Consider the following 19,465-nt stretch of genomic DNA (forward strand, 5'->3'; position numbering starts at 1 on the left):
TGTCCAATGATTCCCAACCAAACAGAAATGTAGCAATTTTGTCAATAATGTTATGAATTGATAGCCTAATATTGCCTCAGGTGTACAAAGCATGGGGCGACAGGTAGCCTAACAGTTAAAGGCGAGCCTCCAGCCGGAGGGTTGCCAGTTCGAATCCTGGGACTGACTGGAAATATCAGGTGGTAAGTGAACTGGCAACCGGAAGGTTGTTGGTATCAAATCCTAGATGCCATTGTCTGCTGTTGTGCCCTTGAGCAAGGCACTTAACCCTCCCACAACAACTGCTCCACTAGTGCCCAGTGGCAGCCCCCTGCTCCAACCTGTGTATGTATGTGTTTTTCAGAGGGGTTGAGTAAAAGCAGAAGTCAAATTTCAATCTTGTCTTGTGTACAATTGATGAAAAAAGTGCTCTTTTTAAAAGTAGACTTAGTGAAATTACTTGTCAGGAGCAGCACAGGCGATAATGGGCGCGTTCAAGCAGATCACTTTTGTCAAGACAGTCACCACCTTCCAAAGTGTGTTGCATTACGGGGATGAACATTTTCCAACTTGTGCCTACATGAACTTCAAAAACTGTGATCAACGGTCATGAAGACGGCAAGTTTCTGCACTTGCTCTTTACCAACTTCATCCTACAGCCATCACCTGCATTGTGGCTCTATAATCAACCACTTATTTTCTTCTCACGCTAGTATTAAAGACATCACTGAAATCAAGTTTGACGTGATTCATGTCATGAGGCTCTCACTGATCGTACAATGTAGACACATAATTTCAGTTCGAGTGTGATACGGGAGTTGGAGACATTATTTTGATATTTATAAACAATGGCAACACTGCCATGTTGATCTCAGCTTTTGGAAAACCACATTAGTGTCCGCAGATGCACCTCAGACTAGTCCACAGTCGGTTGCGTCAGCYTTACCACTCAAAACGCACCCGTTGATATGAGCAAAATGCAACACTTCGAAATCTGTGCATCATCGCATGGGTTCTCGTCACGGTAGCCAGGGCACCAAAACAGCAGAGAAGTTGAGCCTCGAGTTTCCACGCGTTTAGTTGCGGAAATTGACCCACTGCGGTTTATTTTCTGGATCATATAATCTACCACAAAGCTAGTGACACCGGTACAGTAGGTGGCAGTAATGTGCAATTAACGTTAATACTTGTTAGTCAACCACACCACAGAATGAATTGTGTTGACTGCTTTCGCATATGTACTAGCAAGCTTTATTAGCTAGCTTTAGACGGGTCCCCTTTGTTTTTGGTTAAAAGTAACCGGCTTTGAGGGGCTTTAATGTTCCGTGAAGCTAATTTAAAGACCATCGGTAAAGCGGGAACCAGCTGGTAAGTGATGTCAAATCATGGCTAGCATAGCACCCCTGCCTAACGTATTTTGATGAAACGACAGTGCCAACGTTAATCGGTTAACGTTACCTAGCTAACGATCAGATGTTGACATTGTCAGCTAAATGGATCATTAACGTCTGACTGCCCAAATTGGGTTGTCGGTCTAGATTTAGCTAATCAAAGTTAACTAGCTTTTCTTTTGCGACTTAGCCAACGCGTTAGCTTTTAAAAYGAGGCCAGATCTCCATGGATTGTGCCTGGCCGTCTAGCACAAGTCTTGCATGCAAGTTCAGCCAACATTTTGTTGCAGCTAATAGCTAGCTGGCACATACACACGGGAACACCTTCCGTTACAGATCATAAGATGCCAGGGGTGTATTAATTAYGCCTTGTAACGAAAGTTAAGAATCAGAGCAAACGGAACGAGGYACCRACATGAATTTGCCCAATATAAACAGGTTTTCGTTACGAAAGATTGTGCAGCAGAATCAGCGTAATGAATACAGCCCTGGTCTCATGAGACAGTTTCACATTGACACTTAATAGGATACACACTAGGCTGTACACAAAAAAAAGTGGATTGTATAAGGAGGTTGACTGGTTTAGAGTTCAGAATGCCACATCGACAACTTAATGCAGATTAAGCAAGAATCCAGATAGTAGGGTTGTATTGAACACAGGCAGGAGCACATGGGGAAAGGTTGCAGGATAATGTAGTTTACTAGGGAAATACAAGCGGGAGGTAACACGTTAACATACAAGCATGACAGACAAGTGCAAAAAGCAGAATAAACCGAAGTGTATCAAACAAACTGAGGATCTTACATACTGGACTGGCAGGAAATTGTACTAARTATGGCAGCAGCATATACACTTTGACAAACTCCAAGGATCTTAATGTTAACATTTACAAATGTGCGCCAACAATGGAAAGTACAGCCACACACACACCATGGAAATAAAAAATATAGGATGGCCACCTCATACAGTCACCAACAGGAATAAGCAAGTTTGGAGGGAACACTATTGCTTAAATAGACACGGGTGCTAATGAGCAGAGTGGAGACAGTTGTGGTGGAGTGTGGCCAGGGGGAAAGGCGTGGCAAGAGGTTATGGATGAGGACATGAGCCTTCACAACACACACACAAATTAAATTCTTCACTGTTTGTTACACATTCATACCTCCTTTCTCTCCTTCCCCAGGCACTTTAGCCGGACGATGGACGAGCTGGTCCATGACCTGGTGTCGGCGCTGGAGGAGAGCTCGGAGCAGGCGGCGCGGGGGGGCTTCGGGGATGGGGGGGACCACGCGCTGGCTGTAGGCTGCCTGCTGAAGAGACAGGCCCGGAAACGTCGTGGGAGGAAGAGACGATCTGACAACCCCCACCCACCCTGGGAGACTGGCCACCTCAGTGAGGGATCTGAGTCCAGCCTGGACGAACACAAGGTGGGGAGGGGGTCTGGGTAGGCCCTTAATGAAATGGTCTTGTTGTTATTGTAAAGGAATAGTTCCTTTGGTAACTGCTTTTTTCCCCCAGGAAAGTACAGTAAGCAGATTCCTTAAGATAACAGATACTGTCAGTTTTACTGTCTAAGCTAGGTAGCCTAGTGGTTAAGAGCATTGGGCCAGTAAATGAAAGGTTGCTGGTTCAAATCTCGAGCCAACTAAGTGAAAATAATCTGTTGATGTGCCCTTGAGCAAGGCACTTAACCCTAATGTCTCCTGTAAGTCGTTCTGGATAAGAGTGTATGTAAAAATGTTTGACTTTCTGAACGTCTCTTTGGCTAACCGTTTTTGTCTTTCCTCTTGCTCTCCTTCTCTTCCTCGCTCTCCTTCTCTTCCTCGCTCATTTCCTCTCAGGACTACCGCACCACCACAGGCGGTATTGCCAGCAGCAACAGCCACGCCCGTGATAACAGCGACTCTGATGAGCAGCTGGGGCCCAAGCGCCGTACCCCCCTGAACCCCGACACAGGGCGTGCCAAGCGCCCCATCTGGCAGGAGGACCTAGGAGGAGTGCCGGGTGCAGAGGGGTCCCGTAGTTTGAGGCGACGGCGCAAGGTCAAACGCATGGCCGTGGACCCCCCTCTGGAGCCGGAGACCTCCAGTAGCAACACCCCCATGCTAGGGCCCCCACCCGTCCCCAAGCCCCATGCAGGGTGCAGGATCCCTGGGGTGAGCGTGGCTGAAGGCAGGGCGGGGATGGAGCTCGTCGTTGGTGGTGGTGGTGGGGTTGGAAGAGGGAAAAGCAGGGTAAAGAAGAGGAAACTGGCTGCCCACAGGCTGGGGCTGGAGGCGACTGATGAAGGGGTGGTGGTGGAGAGTGAGGACGCCATWATGGGGCAGGCGGGGCCCAAGGACAAGATGGAGTTTGAGGAGCAGAAGGGCTCAGACGAGGACATGAGTGACAGGTGGTTAGTGTTTCTCTTGTCTGCTGTGTTTCCCTGCTCCTTGGTGTAGGCCTATACGTTCACAGGTATGCTCACCTGGTAGGAAAGCAGTATTTAGGAGACTTGTTTGCTAGGTTATTCTCCCCATAGCTTCATCTTTCTGAGAGTTTTCCTTGTATGATGGTTAATGGAAATTGATTTCAGATTGTTCTCTTCTTTTCCTATCACCTCTCCTCACACCCCATATTTTCTCCTTTGTCTCTCTCTGTTAGTGAGACCAGCAGTGTCAGCAACAGTAGCGATGGTGGACTGTACACCAATGACGAGGGGAGGCAAGGTAACCATCTATTTTGCTGGCCACCAAATCTTGTTATTTACAGGAATGGCGGAGTATCATTTTTATTGTTACATGCTTCATAAAAAAACAGGTGTAGACTAAAAGTGAAACGCTTACGGGTCCTTTTTCAACAATGCAGAGTTAAAGATAAAAATATAAATAGTGACACAAGGAATWATTACACAGTGAATAACAATAATGAGTAAAAATAACATGCCTATATACCAGCAGTACCGAGTCGATGTGCAGTGGGACGAGGTAATTGAGGTAGCTATGTACATATAGGTAGGGGTAAAGTGACTAGACAACAGGAGAGATAATTGACAATAGCAGCAGTATATGTGGTGAGTGTGATAGTGTGTGTGWGTGTRGCCTCAGTATGTAGTATACATGTGTGTTATGTGTGTGGGTGTATGTATTGTGTGTTGGGGGGTCAGTGTGAGTGTGTGTGGGTAACAGTACTCTTCTTGCGTTGTGTACAATCAATCATCGACACGAACTCCAACTTGTAGCACCAGTCATGGAGCTTTATTCTGATAGAAACAGCACAAAATTGCACGTCATGCAATGCACGGCTCACCATCCAACTCTGTACTCACGCACGCTGGTTTGGTGCTTGTTCACTGGGAATGTAGTTACCAAAATAATACAACAATTACAATATATAATATTTTGAACAATGTACCTGATAGAAACAGCACAAAATTGCACGTCATGCAATGCATGGCTCACCATCCAACTCTGCACTTACGCACGCTGGTTTGGTGCTTGTTCACTGGGAATGTAGTTACCAAAATAATACAACAATTACAATATAATATTTTGAACAATGTACCTGATAGAAACAGCACAAAATTGCACGTCATGCAATGCACGGCTCACCGTCCAACTCTGCACTTACGCACTGTACAAAATATACGAAMCCCCCCWCCAGACAGTAAGTTGCTAGCTAGTATTAGCGGGAATTCTCTACAACAAAATGCACAACAAATATTCACCAAAAAACGCTGCACCTTATGTGTGATGTTCGAATAACATTTACAAACAAATTGATATAAATTGTACATTTAAATAATCACTTGGGAGTATAAAAATCACTTTTGACGTACAATGCTTTGCAACCAACAACTTACCGCTGGTTTGGTGCTTGTTCACTGGGACGATTCTAACTGAAACATCCTCCCTCGTAAGCAAGCTACGCAAACCAGCCAATAAGATGCCATGTTGAGTAGGTGAAGGCAAGACAAAAATAAAACCAAAAACTCATTGGCTTAACAATAAAGTGGCAATGGGAAGCACCAATATAACCCTGTTACATGTGCATAGAGTTAGTGCAAACAAGGTTCAATGTAGGTAGTCTGGGTAGCCATTTGATTAGCTATTTATCAGCCTTGTTTAGCAGTCTTATGTATCAGGGGTAGAAGCTGTTCAGGGTCCTGTTGGTTCCAGACTTGGTACACTGGTACTGCTTGCCGTGTGGTAGCAGAGAGAACAATCTTTGGCTTGGGTGGCTGTAGTCTTTGTTCTCTGATACCGCCTGGTATAGAGGAACTGGATCAAATAACATTTTATTGGTCACATGCTTTGTAAATAACAGGTGTAGACTAACAGTGAAATGCTTACTTACGTGTCCCTTTCTAACTATGTAGAGTTAAAGATAGATAGAAATAGAAAAGGGGGCCATACTCATCACCCTCTGTAGCACCTTGTGGTCGGGTGCCTTGCAGTTTCCATACTAAGACATGATGCAGCCAGTCAAGATGCTCTCAATGGTGCAGCTGTAGAACTTTTCGAGGATCTAAAGACACCACCTGGTTTACCACACCTTTGAACTTGAGATGGGTTAAATTCATGCCTATAACCTGTCACATGTAGCCTAATATAAAATGTACTTGTGAAGAAGTATTTCTTGCAGTGCAATGATAAACCAAGCATACATTTTGTCTCAGGAACAGGAATGGAGAAATTAGTTAGTTTTTTTTTCTTTCAGCATCTCTTCAGCGAATGCAAGTGGGATGGGTAGAGGCTGCGTGCAAATGTGCAATCTTTTGTGATTGACACTTTTATGAATGCAGACAGTATTTAAATCACATAAAATTATTCATCCAAGACGAACTGAAGTCTTATTCGAAACWTCCGGATAATTTTCACAGCCTTAATTTCAACCTGTCCTTTGAAAWTTTTGCGTGGGAAGAATCATTACCTTGTGTTAGAGCTTTTCTCCCTGATCCCTAAACATCTTGGTCTGTGAGAGAATCGGAAATGGATGTGTCAACTAGATTATTAATGCATTAATTCTATAATTTATGACATTTATTCTTGTGAGTACCGATTCTTTTAGATCAACAAGTTATGCCATGAGAGAAGCTGCATGTATCTAATTATTTACAAGTTGACTAACAAATCGCCTTCCAAAAGTCAGAAATTATAATCGGAAACATATCTAAGTTAGGCTTTAACAAAATATTCAACACCTGCCGTCCCATGTCATTTATAGCAGTGTTATCAACAAGGATAAAAAGGTGTGTCTTGAAAAAGATTGGTCCAAAATCTAAATGAGTAAATGTTTTGTATGAAAACTATTTTCCAAACCCTGACCGTTAACTTCTAACCTCTTCCCGTCTCCCAGCTGATGATGAGCAGAGTGACTGGTTCTATGAGGGGGACCTGGGGGGAGCATGTGGGGTGGCGGGGGTGATTCCCTGGTGGGAGAGAGAGGCAGGGGAGGAACTGGACCTGGCTGACCCTGTCTTCAACAGCATCCTCACCGGATCCTTCCCCATCATGAGCCCCGGGGCACAGAGAGGTAGCTGGACCCAGACCTTTGGGTTTGTTTGTTTGTATCTCTGAGCCCAGTACCATTTTGATTACTAGTCCCCCACTTGTCTCTGTTTTTCTTTGCAAGATAGTAGAACGAGTTACCCAAAGTCTATTGTGACCTGTCATTTGGCCAGTAGGGGGCAGCTACTGCAAAGGGTTTGTCTTGTAGCCTCTACAGCTGCCATAGTGTTTCTCCTATTCCAGTCTATGATGTGTGCACTATGCTGTCTCTRCTGTGGCAGGGTTCCAGGCCAGGCTGAGCTGGCTGCATGGTGTGCACCAGGGCCACGATTCCCAGGGCAGCCCAGGACAGGCCTTCAATGAGCGGCTGGGACGACACCACCAGGACCCCCCCCACTCACATGCCCACTCACACGAGTCAGTCTACCTTACAACCCTCACAGTCACCTGACTTGTAGAATACTTGTCTACACTTTGTTTCTTTTTTCCCTTATTCAGTTTTTTTCTATATTTGACTTGACTGTGTGCAAATAAACTAAACAAACCTATGTGTCGTTCACAGCCCGTGGTTTAGTCCGGGGTCTAGACGAGAACACGGACAAGTAAGACATGCTTCTGTTAGTTCACCGCCTAGCTGCACTTTCAAAACAGTACCGACTGTTGAACAGTTTTGGCTGATAATGCCCAGATAGAGGTATTTTACATTTGCTAATAGCTGTTAGTATATTCTCTCTGTCTCTCTAGATGCACTGGGACTCACGGACAGACAGAGGGCATCGGAGGAGCTGCTCAGTGAAAACAGCCAGCAGGTACATTAGGAATGATCCAATCAACAAATGATCTCACAAATTATACAGTTGTTCCATCCACAACAGTACATTGTTTCTAGGATGTTGCCAACACATGGATGCTAATGAATGATTCTTATTTTCTGGTTGTGGTTCTACAGACAGACGAGTGGTCACCTGGGGTCTCTGTGTACGGGGGAAGTCAAGAGGAGACGCAAAGCAGCACCCCTTGGCTTACCTCCACCCACAGGTAAACTCTTTCTGACACACACTACTGCACTCACTTACACACACACACACACACACACACACCCACCCCCCCAACCCCTCCATCCCCGGTCGTTAACCAGCTTTAGCTCTTGACCCCTTCACCCTTCCTCCCTAACCTAGGTTGGACATCAGTCAGCTGGCAGGCTCTGCAGTCACAGAGAGATACCAGATTAACCCTAAGCCAATCACGGCTGTGTATCACAGAACGCTCCTGCTCCCCTTCACCTCTTTCTACCTCTGTTAGTGTGTTTTAGGGGAGTGGAAAATGTTAATACCAGGAAAGGGAATGAGACTGGGGATATAAAGGGTTAATAYGTCTTGGTCAGGTGCCCATCTTGGTTCTAGGAAGAGGATAAAAAGGAGTGTATACCAATGGCTACAACTTGAAGTCATGCAACAGGAGTCTGCTCTATTGCCCACACCTCTCATTGTTACAGTGCCTTCAGAAAGTATTCGTACCCCTGGACTTATTCCACATTTGTTGCGTTAYAGCCGGAATTCAAAATGGATTACATAGATTTTTTTCCTCACCAATCTACACACAATAACCCATAATGACAAAGTCAAAACATGTTTTTAGAAAATGTTGCTAATTTATTSAAAATTAAATACAGAAAYCCCATTTACATAAGTATTCACACCCCTGAGTCGATACTTTGTAGAAGCATCTTTGGCGGTGATTGCAGCTTTGAGTYGTCTTGGGTATGTCTGTATCAGCTTCGGACATCTGGATTTGGGGATTTTCTCCCATTCYTCCTTACAGATTTTCTCAAGCTCTGTTAAGTTAGATGGGGAGCGGCAGTGAACAGCAATCTTTAAGTCTTTCTACAGAGTTTCAATGGGATTCAACTCTGGGCTTTGACTGGGCCWCTCAACGACTTTCACATTCTTGTTCTGAAGCCATTCCAGTGTTGCTTTGGCTGTATGCTTRGGGTCATTGTCCTGTCGAAACATAAATCTTCGCCCCAGTCTGTCGTTTGCGTTCTGAATCAGATTCTCATCAAGGATTTGCCTGTATTTGGCTGCATTCATTGTTCCCTCTATCCTTACCAGTCTCCCAGTCCCTACCACTGAAAAGTATCCCCATAGCATGATGCTGCCACCACCATGCTTCACGGTAGGGATGGCGTTAACCAGGCACAGCTCATCACCTGTCTTTCTCCATTCAGGACAAAGAATCTAATTTGTCTCATCAGACTACAGAATATTTTGCGTTATGATCTCAGAGTCTTTCATGTGCCTTTTTGCAAACTCCAGGTGTGCTTTCATGTGCCTTTTTCTTAGGCGTGACTTCTGTCTAGCCACTCTCCCATAAAGCCCAGATTGGTGAAGGTGCTGTAGAGACTGTTGTCCTGGCAGGTTCTCCCATCTCAGCTAAGGAACTCTGTAGTTTTGGTGGTCGTTAGGTTCTTGGTCACCTTCCTGACCACGGTCCTTGTTGCCCGATTGCTCAGTTTGGTCGGACGGCCAGCTCTAGCCAGAGTCTGGGTAGTTCCATATTATTTCAATTTCCCAATGATGGAGACTTTCAACACTCTATAAATTATTGTATAGCCTTCCCCAGATATATGCCTCATCACAATTCTATCTTGGAGATCTATGGACAGTTCCTTGGACTTCATGTTATAGTTTCTGCTCTGACATGCACTTCTTCTATGGTATATTGGCGATCACACAATTTAATGTGCATCCCGCTACCTACTATGCGGGATGGAAACAGGATTCCTCCCAAAAAACAACCCCCCAAAAAATAAAACAACTTCTCTGTTAAAAATAAATAAATAAAACAGATTTGATCCCGACACAGGCTCAAGGGGAACCTGGGAAGGCGGGTCTTCCAACACCAGTACCCCTTGCAAGTCTTTCGATGTAAAATYCTTGAGTCCCAAAAACGTTTCTGCTACAGGCACAATAATGTCTAGTTTCATTGACTTTGAGGCTTGTGCTGTATAGTTTGACTGTGGCAGTGAATGCAACAAAATCCACCTTTAACACACAGGGTATATTATGTCTGGCAGTAAACATTTACTACAGGCTGTGTTGTATCCACTACCATCTCTTCACAAGCACCACTTGTTTTCTCAATTATTTTAATCGCCTCCGCATAGTAGAGTCAATTGACCTCTAACTTTAGCCACCTCAATTTCCTTCACCCTTACAGGGCACTCCAGGAACTCAGGATCATGATCCCCACCACAATTGCATCACCGTTATCCTTCTACACACCTTTCTTCACTATACTCTGTTCGTCTGCACACACTTGAAACATGGCCCAATCCTTTACAATTCTTACACTACAGTGGTTTGGCGACGAAAGCTCTTACGGCATAGCTTCAATAACCAAGTTTCACATGCGTAGGTAAACAACAGGACCGACAGACTTTTTTCTCTCCATTCACCCAGCGGATCAGACGCTGGGCACCAACCACACTAGGAATTCTCTTCAGGTATTCAACTTKAACATCTGTCGTCACCCCTGAGATGACTCCTTTGACTGGTGCTCTACTCCGAAGTTCAAAACACACAACTTCTGTTGTCTGGATTCTTTTGAAGCCCACTGCAATCTTCTTCTGCTCTTCAGAAAAACTATTAATCAAAATAAGACCACTCCTGGTCACTCTGACATACTCACCATTTGACACCTCAATCGGGTTTCCCACATACGCATCCTTACTCAACAAACACATCCTTACTCAACAAACACATCCTTACTCAACAAACACATTCTTACTCAACAAACACATCCTTACTCAACAAACGCATTCCAACAAGAAGCGATTCATTTACACACGTGTCCTCTACTCCAATTTCAGACAATTTCCTTTTTGTTCCAGTTTTCAATACTACTGTTGTCCATTCAGAACATTCGTCTTCACCAGATTTACTCGACACGCTGCTTAATTCCAACTCAGCATCCACTTCTTCTGCCGTCTTCGTCTCCACAATTCCCTCTGACATGCACTGTCAACTGTGGAACCTTAAATAGACAGGTGTGTTTCTTTCTAAATCATGTCCAAACAATTGAATTGGCCACAGGTGGACTCCAATCAAGTTGCAGTGACATTTCAAGGATTATCAAAAGAAATTTGATGCACCTGAACTCAATTTGGAGTGTCATAGCAAAGGGGTGTGAATATTTGTGTTAATGAGATATTTCTGTATTTCATTTTCAATAAATTAGCAAACATTTCTTAAAACTTGTTCTCACTTTGTCATTATGGGGTATTGTGTGTAGTTGGTGAGATGTTTTATTTATTTGATCCAATTTGAATTCAGGCTATAACACAACAAAATGTGTAATTAGTACTTTCTGAAGGCACTGTGCGTAAAGGTCAAGGAAAAAGAAGCGAGACAAGATGTATTTTGTGACCCAATCATTGTAGAGCAGGCCTCAGCTGATTCATTGGGTTAGAGGTAGAGTTCAGGGGTTAATTACTGTAGCTTTTTCARCCCATTGAGCCTAATCAATAAGCCTTCATCAAGATCATCTGCTCTACTCTTCTCTTGTTCTTCCGGTCTCCTTCCTGTTCTCTCTTTCCCTCTCCTCTTATGTCTCCCTCTAACATACTTTAGCATCCCGCCGACTTTTTTCCGCCAAAGCCTAAATGTTTATTTCCACGAACCAATCTAGTCATGATTGCGGTAAAGTTCTGCCCAACGGCTTAGTATGAAATGTAGCCGTAATGCTGAGGCGGCATTGGCACGCACTACGCTCTTAAGCTCTTGATGGCTACTAGGCAGCACCAGTTACTACTAGGCTGTTACCATCCTTCTGGCAGCTCTAAACATTGCGAGGAATGTCACTTCAGCCATCTCTTCACATAGCCTTTAGCACTGTTTTCTTAACCACAACTGGATGGAATATTGAATAAAGTAGGCTAATGTATTTGAAGGCAAAGAATTGTTGCTTATTGAAACTCCCAAAGTCATCCTATTGTTATAATAGCCTAACTGCGTTTGGTCAACTATTTCAGCACCGTTTCGCACTGCTTTGAGACAAGCGAGGGGTCTTGATAAATCAATCAATGTCAGATTTTATTTACACTGAATCGCCATTTGGATATTGGTTAGGTTACAGTGAGGCTGTGGAAGTGTTATCTATGTTGAGATGAGTGCTGCTTGGGATCATCTTGTCTAATTGACTCATTTATTAGCACTAATCAGAACAATTTGCCTGCATGTTATGTAGTTTAACAAGTGGATTATTTWGCTTTTCACTCGCAATCGTTCAGTAGCCTAGGCCTACTCCTATGGGATCAATGTCATGCTGAATGTATTCACAAATATAAATCACCAATCCACAAATGTAAATCACTTTCCACAAATGTAAATCGCTATCCACAAATGTAAATCGCTATCCACAAACAAACACCTTTTGATGTGTATTTGTAAATCGATGTATTGCATTAGATTTTTTTTACAACTGCAAATATGCAGGTCATTTCCAATATAATGCAATATATTGATTTACAAATAGAAATCAAAATATGTTTGTTTGTGGATAGTGAATTGCATTTGTGGATTGGTGATTGTAGTGAATACTCGGGGAGAAAAAGGTGTAGATTCACGCGCAGAGCGCGGCAGGTGTTTATTTCACCTTCRCTGAAGGCAGGAATCGTGGTCACAGGCAGGCAATGGTCATACACAGGTAGGCAAACAGGCAGGTGACTCAAAACTAGGACAGAAGGCTATAACTGGTTCTCACAAACAAGCTAAGAAAAGGCTTAGTAAAGTCAAAACGAACAATACCTCACAAAGGCACAAACAGAATGAACTGAACTAAATAAGGAGCTGATGAGACCAGGTGAGTAACTAACACAGGTAAAATCAATGAACAAAAATGAAAGACAGGGCTACGTTCAAGAACACAAAGAAACACGGCTACGTTCAATAACACAAACAGGGCTACGTTCAAGAATACAAGGTTTAGAAAATAAATACAGAACCTTACAGTGATTTACATTTGGGGATTTACATTTGTGGATTGGTGATTTACCTTTGTGAATACATTTGGCATGATATTGATCCCATATACTCCTGACCAAAAGCCGGTGACTTGTCTTAATCCATCAATGTGATTTTGTTTCAGTGAATCTCCGTCTGTATATTTGGTTTATTCACTGGCTGGGCAAATAAGTGGAGGTGGCAGCTCGTCTATTCGTTTACTCATCTATCATATTGGACAGAAAACATTTAGCATGTAATAATGTAGCCTAATTCAAATGTAGGCCTATTATTTGGGTTAATTGCGTAAAGGCAACTCCAAAAGCCCGTGGAGGTTGTGAAATATGTACACAAGACTCGCATTCTTTAAAAAATATAGATATGCTATTATTTTCTATCGTTATCCTGTTGAATATTCTCAATGTAARACCCTACACCTGTTCCATAACGAAGYGGAGTGAGGGTAGGAAAGAGATGAAACGTGGATTTAAAAAAAGCATGGGCTTGGGCTCTGTTTCAAAATATCAGGTTTTTAGAAATGTTTGCACATTTATTAAACAAAAATACCTTATTTACATAACTATTCAGACCCTTTGCTATGAGACTTTAAATTGAGCTCAGGTGCATCCTGTTTCCATTTATCATCCTTGAGATGTTTCAACAACTTGATTGGAGTCCACCTGTGGTAAACTCAATTGATTGGACATGATTTGGAAAGGCACACACCTGTCTATATGAGGTCACACAGGTGACAGTGCATGTCAGAGCAAAAACCAAGCCATGAGGTTGAAGGAATTGTCCAAAGGGCCCTGAGACAGGATTGTATCGAGGCACAGATCTGGGGATGTGTAGCAAAACATTTCTGCAGCATTGAAGGTCCCCAAGAACACAGTGGCCTCCATCATTCTTAAATGGAAGAAGTCTGGAACCACCAAGACTTCCTAGAGCTGGCCGCCCGGCCAAACTGAGCAGTTGGGGGAGAAGGGCCTTGGTCAGGGAGGTGACCAAGAACCCTAAGGTCACTCTGACAGAGCTCCAGGGTTCCTCTGCGGAGATGGACGAACCTTACAGAAGGACAACAATCTCTGCAGCACTCCACCAATCAGGCCTTTATGGTAGAGTGGCCAGACAGAAGCCACTGCCCAGTAAAAGGCACATGAGCCYGCGTGGAGTTTGCCAAAAGGCACCTAAAGGACTCTCAGACCATGAGAAACAAGATTCTCTGGTCTGATGAAATCAAGATTGAACTCTTTGGCCTGAATGCCAAGCGTCACGTCTGGAGGAAACCTGGCACCATCCCTACGGTGAAGCATGGTGGTGGCAGCATCATGCTGTGGGGATGTTTTTGAAAGGCAGGGACTGGGAGACTAGTCAGGATTGAGGGGGAATATGAGCAGAGCAAAGAACAGAGAGATCCTTGATGAAAACCTGCCCCAGAGCACTCAGGACCTCAGACTGGGGTGAAGGTTCACCTTCCAACAGGACAACGACCCTAAGCACACAGCCAAGACAGAGTGGCTTCGGGAGAAATATCTGAATGTCCTTGAGTGGCCCAGCCAGAGCCAGGACTTGAACCCGATCGAACATCTTTGGAGAGACCTGAAAATAGCTGTGCAGCGACTCTCCCCATCCAACCTGACTGAGCTTGAGAGGATCTGCAGAGAAGACTGTGAGAAACTCCCCAAATACAGGTGTGCCAAGCTTGTAGCATCATACCCAAAAATACTTGAGGCTGTAATCGTGGGCAAAGGTGCTTCAACAAAGTACTGAATACTTATGTAAAGTTGGTTTTTCAGTTTTAAATTTTTTATAAATGTCCAAAAATGACTAAACCTGTTTTTGCTTTGTCATTATGGGGTATTGTGTGTGTGTGTGTAGATTGGTGAGGGAAACATGTATTTAATCCCTTTTAGAATAAGGCTGTAACGTAGCAATTTGGGAAAAGTCAAGGGGTCTGAATACTTTGCGAATGCACTGTATGTGCAATTGATTTATTAAAATAGACTTCCACCCACATCGGCCCATGCCTACTCCCACTCCTTAACTTGCCAACATGTGCACGGGCGGTATAAAAGGCTTATTACGGCAATGKGGTAAAAATGGGACTGTATGATTGCCTGATTATTATAATTTTTTTACAAACAATATACAGTGCCTTCAGAWACCCCTTGACTTTTTCCTAATTTTGTTGTGTTACAGCCTAAATTGGAAAATGATTCAATTGAAATTTGTTGTCACTGGCTCACACACAATAAATACCCCGTAATGTCAAAGTGGAATTGTGGTTTCCTAAATTTTWACAAACTAATTACAAATGAAAAGCTGAAATATCTAGAGTGAATAAGTATTCAACCCCTTTGTTATGGAMTCACTCTGCAACAAGTGTTTAACATGATTTTTGAATGACTACCTCATCAGGTACAGCCCCACACATACAATTATCTGTATGGTTCCTCAGTCGAGCAGTGAATTTCAAACACAGATTCAACCACCAGGGAGGTTTTCCAATGCCTCACTAASAAGGGCACCTATTGGCAGAGATAGAAAAAATAGCAGACATTCAATATCTCTTTGAGAATGGTGAAGTTATTAATTACACTATGGATTGTGTATCAATACACCCAGTCACTACAAAGATACAGGCATCCTTCCTAACTCAGTTGTCGAAGAGGAAGGAAAYCGCTCAGGGATTTCAACATGAGACCAAGAGTGACTTTGAAACAGTTACATAGTTTAATGGTTTAATCAACAACATTGTAGTTGTTCCACAATACTAACCTAATTGACAGAGTAAAAACAAGGAAGCCTGTACAGAATAAAATATTTCAAAACATGCATCCTGTTTGCAACAAGRCACTAAAGTAATWTCCCTGAATACAAAGTGTTATGTTTGGGGCAAATCCAATACAACACATTACTGAGTACCATTCTCCATATTTTCAAGCATAGTGGTGGCCCATGTTATGGGTATGCTTGTAATCGTTAAGAACTGGGGAGTTTTTCAGGATAAAAATAAACGTAATGGAGCTAAGCACAGGCAAAATCCTAGAGGAAAACCTACTTCAGTCTGCTTTCCCCCAGACACAGGGAAAGGAATAACCTGAAACACAAGGCCGAATCTACACTGGAGTTGATACCAAGAAGCCCGTGGCCGAGTTACAGTTTTAACTTAAATCTACTTGAAAATATATATGACGCAACCTGAAAATGGTTGTGTAGCAATGATCAACAACCAAGTTGACAGCGCTTGAATAATTTAAAAAAGAATAATGGGCAAATGTTGCACAATCCAGGTGTGGAAAGCTCACAGAGACTTACCCAGAAAGACTCACAGCTGTAATCGCTGCCAAAGGTGGTTCTACAAAGTATTGAGATATATCTGTATTTAATTTTCAATACATTTGCRATAATGTATAAAAACATGTTTTCACTTTGTTATTATGTGGTATTGTGTGTAGATGGGTGAGAGAGAACATGAATTTAACCCATTTTGGATTCAGGCTGTAACAAAACAAAATGTGGWATAAGTCAAGGGGTATGAACACTTTCTGAAGGCTCTGTATGTGGTCTATAAAGTCCATAAAGTCTGTCTGTAAAGTGTAATACTCTTCACGTATCTCTCCCTCCACCTCTAACATGTTCTCTCCTTTTATGTCTCCATCTCTTCTCTGTTKTAACTCTGTGTTCCTGTTCTTTTATGTCTCCTTCTCTAGGGGTGGTAGGTGAGAGTGTGGRGCCCATCCCAGAGACCAACATGGGGAACCGGATGCTGCAGAGTATGGGCTGGAGCCCTGGCATGGGCCTGGGTCCGGAGGGCAGGGGCATCACTGAGCCTGTTCGGGCCACACAGAGACCCAAGGGAGCAGGCCTGGGTTTTAACTGAGCTCCACGCTTTAGGCCCCAAACTGAACAGGCCAGGCCAGTAGGCCTCGATGGAGATGGACCCTACTGAGAGCAGGGAGGATGGTGGTCAACACTTCCTGGGAAAGAAAGACTGATAGAGCATCAGAGCTGGAAGAAGGAACAAATGCAAATGTTTTACTTAAAGGAGGACGAACATCCTATGATAGGGAAAGTCACAACCCTGGTTAGAGAGGAAGTGCATGGAGTGTTAGGGTTCCCACCAGGGCTCCTGAGTGGYGCAGCGGTCTAAGGCACTGCATCTCAGTGCAAGAGACGTCACTACAGTYCCTGGTTCCGTATCACATCCGCCGTGATTGGGAGTCCCATAGGGCGGCGCACAATTGACCCAGCGTCATCCGGGTTTGGCCGGGGTAGGCAGTCATTGTAAATAAGAATTTGTTCTTAACCGACTTGCCTGTTTAAATTAAGGTTAAATAAAATAAAAWWWTTTWTTTTWWACTCAGATTTGTACTTGATGTCCAACATACCAGGGAAAAGAGAAGGAATGAAGAGAAGACAACCAGGCATTGTAGTTGGGTTTGATTGTGTGCTACTAGCCAGGCTATATAGTTGGATTGTGTGTACTACGGTACACACTAAAAGGCTCAGTTTCACAAGAATACAATTTCTCTTCAATCAATGGTCCATTTTCTGTAAGTAATGGCAGAGCCAAATGGTTGTGTGATATTGCACAGGATGACCAAAAATGTATTTCAGGTTAAAATAGTTGTAAGCATCAAAATCACTCTTAGGTGTTCATGTGGTTGAAGTTATATTTGCTTTAAAATATTTTTTGCAATGCCACATTACATTGGCATTATTCCAAGGTAACTATAATGGTATAACCTATGTAGCTAGTACTTACTGTGGTTAGTACAAAAAGGTGATGGCTGAAGTGGTAGCTAAGTAGTGCATGCGGTAAAGGTAATTAAATGTATACTACTTGTAGTTACTCTGGTATAACACTAATGTAAGGTATATATATTACATTTAAACTATCATGCTTTCTTTGGAATATTGGTCAGTTATGTTACAATGTGTAGATGGTATGCCTGAGGGAAGAGTGTGGTAAATGATTCAGGAAATTAATCATGGTATGGTTGTAAAGTAGAATGTTCAATTCCAGAATAGTGTCTATTTTATTAAAAAGAAGCCAAACAAAAGTCAAAAGTAATCACGCTGTACTTGCTTGGTATGCATGTATAGCAATCATCACATGGAAATGCCTCCTTTCCAATAATGATTCCCAGTGGTCGTGTCCAAAATCTGGCTTGCCCAATACTTAGTTAAATTGCATACTGTGTAATAATCGTACTACATCTGGTATTCCAAGTCGGGGTTGTGACCCCAATGCAATGGAGTCCCCAGATTTTCTTTGGGGGGAAGGGGGACAAGAAATGATTGTATGTGACAATATATAAAAATGTTGAGTAAATKTATTTATTGGTTCCTATTCATTTTGACGAGAAAGATGGAAATGTAATGAGTTGAAGGTTGTTTGTTGATGTAAAAATCGAAATGTACAGATTTTAAGGTTGTTTCATTAGATTTGGAGTGGGAGGGGGGTTGCCAGAAATTCTGGAGAAAATAATGATATCCCAAGTTTGAATACCACTTTACTACATAGTATTTAGAACATACTGTTTATTAAAAACGAATGCAGTAAGCAACATATCAGCTGTACTAGTCTCATCCTACTGAGAATGTGCCATCTAATGCGCAATTACGTTGATTCCCGCCGTTTGGTCATTTTAGTACAAAGCGTCCTCAGCTGATTATCAGCTCTTGTCTAGCAAGACGATTCTCTTCCTCATGTGCAGCAAATTCTACTAGATGAAAATACGAAATGAGTATGACATCATGGCATTTAAAGCATACTAAATAAATACAAAATCACACACTATAAAACGATTTTTTTTTCGCATACCCAAAATGCCTACTATTTTGAACTATTACAGGTATTCGGACACAGGCAATGACGTTTTATAAAGCGAAGGGAACTACTTTACAGTCCTGTAGTTATTTTACAGTCTCTTCCATTTACATGGTAAATACCAACTGAAATACGATTGTAAAATAAAGTGTTACCATTGCCAATGTAATGTGTGAAATAATCCCCTTGTATTATGAGCAGATGTGAGATCAATTTCTCTTACCACGGTCTGGTCTTTAACAATTATTAGCAGAACTGTGCAAAACTGTTTTACATGTCAGTTCAATCAGGAAGGAACAAAGTACATGTGGTGATACTCTGAAACAATAAACACTGTTTAGAAGTAATATTCAAGTTTGTTATTGTTTACACACACCTCAAGCAAAAAAAAAAAGTATCAGAAAACGTCAAAATACCAGTTTTCCAAAAACAGCTTCATAAATTGCATATCTCTATTGACATCTACACTTGMATCAAACACATGCTGACACAGAACCTCACTGAAACGTGATGCCATTGCCTCTCTTTCCCTCCCTCTCTCCCCCTCTCTGCAAGGCTGCTATAGCAATTCCTGTATCTATGGGAATGCAGGAGAGCTGTGTCCTCTACTTCCTCTCTATCCTCTCCCCCTATCACACACACTCCGGACTCCCCTGTGAGTGGGGTAAGTGAACTCGGTGCTGCCTGGTCCGGAGTAGAGGAGAGAAAGGTYTGTGCTGCTGCTGCATCGCTGAGCCACAGAGAGGAGAGGAAGGAAGAGAGCTGGG

General features: G+C 42.9%; 1 protein-coding gene across 4 annotated transcripts; it reads left to right on the forward strand.

Annotated features, from left to right (window-relative positions):
- Window positions 1-979: 979 nt before the first annotated feature.
- LOC111973331 (G patch domain-containing protein 2) lies at window positions 980-19,045 on the forward strand. Of its 4 annotated transcripts, none has more exons than XM_024000652.2 (10): window positions 980-1,347; window positions 2,555-2,798; window positions 3,213-3,766; window positions 4,015-4,079; window positions 6,709-6,885; window positions 7,142-7,277; window positions 7,423-7,477; window positions 7,605-7,669; window positions 7,810-7,898; window positions 16,576-19,045. In XM_024000652.2, exons 1-10 carry the CDS (start codon window positions 1,298-1,300, stop codon window positions 16,743-16,745), a joined length of 1,605 nt encoding a protein of 534 aa, XP_023856420.1. In that variant the 5' UTR covers window positions 980-1,297; the 3' UTR covers window positions 16,746-19,045. The 4 variants fall into 4 exon arrangements, with proteins under 4 accessions (XP_023856420.1, XP_023856421.1, XP_023856422.1 ...); XM_024000653.2 differs by having other exon boundaries at window positions 985-1,347; window positions 3,213-3,763; XM_024000654.2 differs by having other exon boundaries at window positions 990-1,347; window positions 7,423-7,462.
- The last annotated feature ends 420 nt before the right edge of the window (window positions 19,046-19,465 follow it).

Source organism: Salvelinus sp. IW2-2015, linkage group LG14, assembly GCF_002910315.2.
Source record: "Salvelinus sp. IW2-2015 linkage group LG14, ASM291031v2, whole genome shotgun sequence".
Taxonomy (NCBI): domain Eukaryota; kingdom Metazoa; phylum Chordata; class Actinopteri; order Salmoniformes; family Salmonidae; genus Salvelinus; species Salvelinus sp. IW2-2015.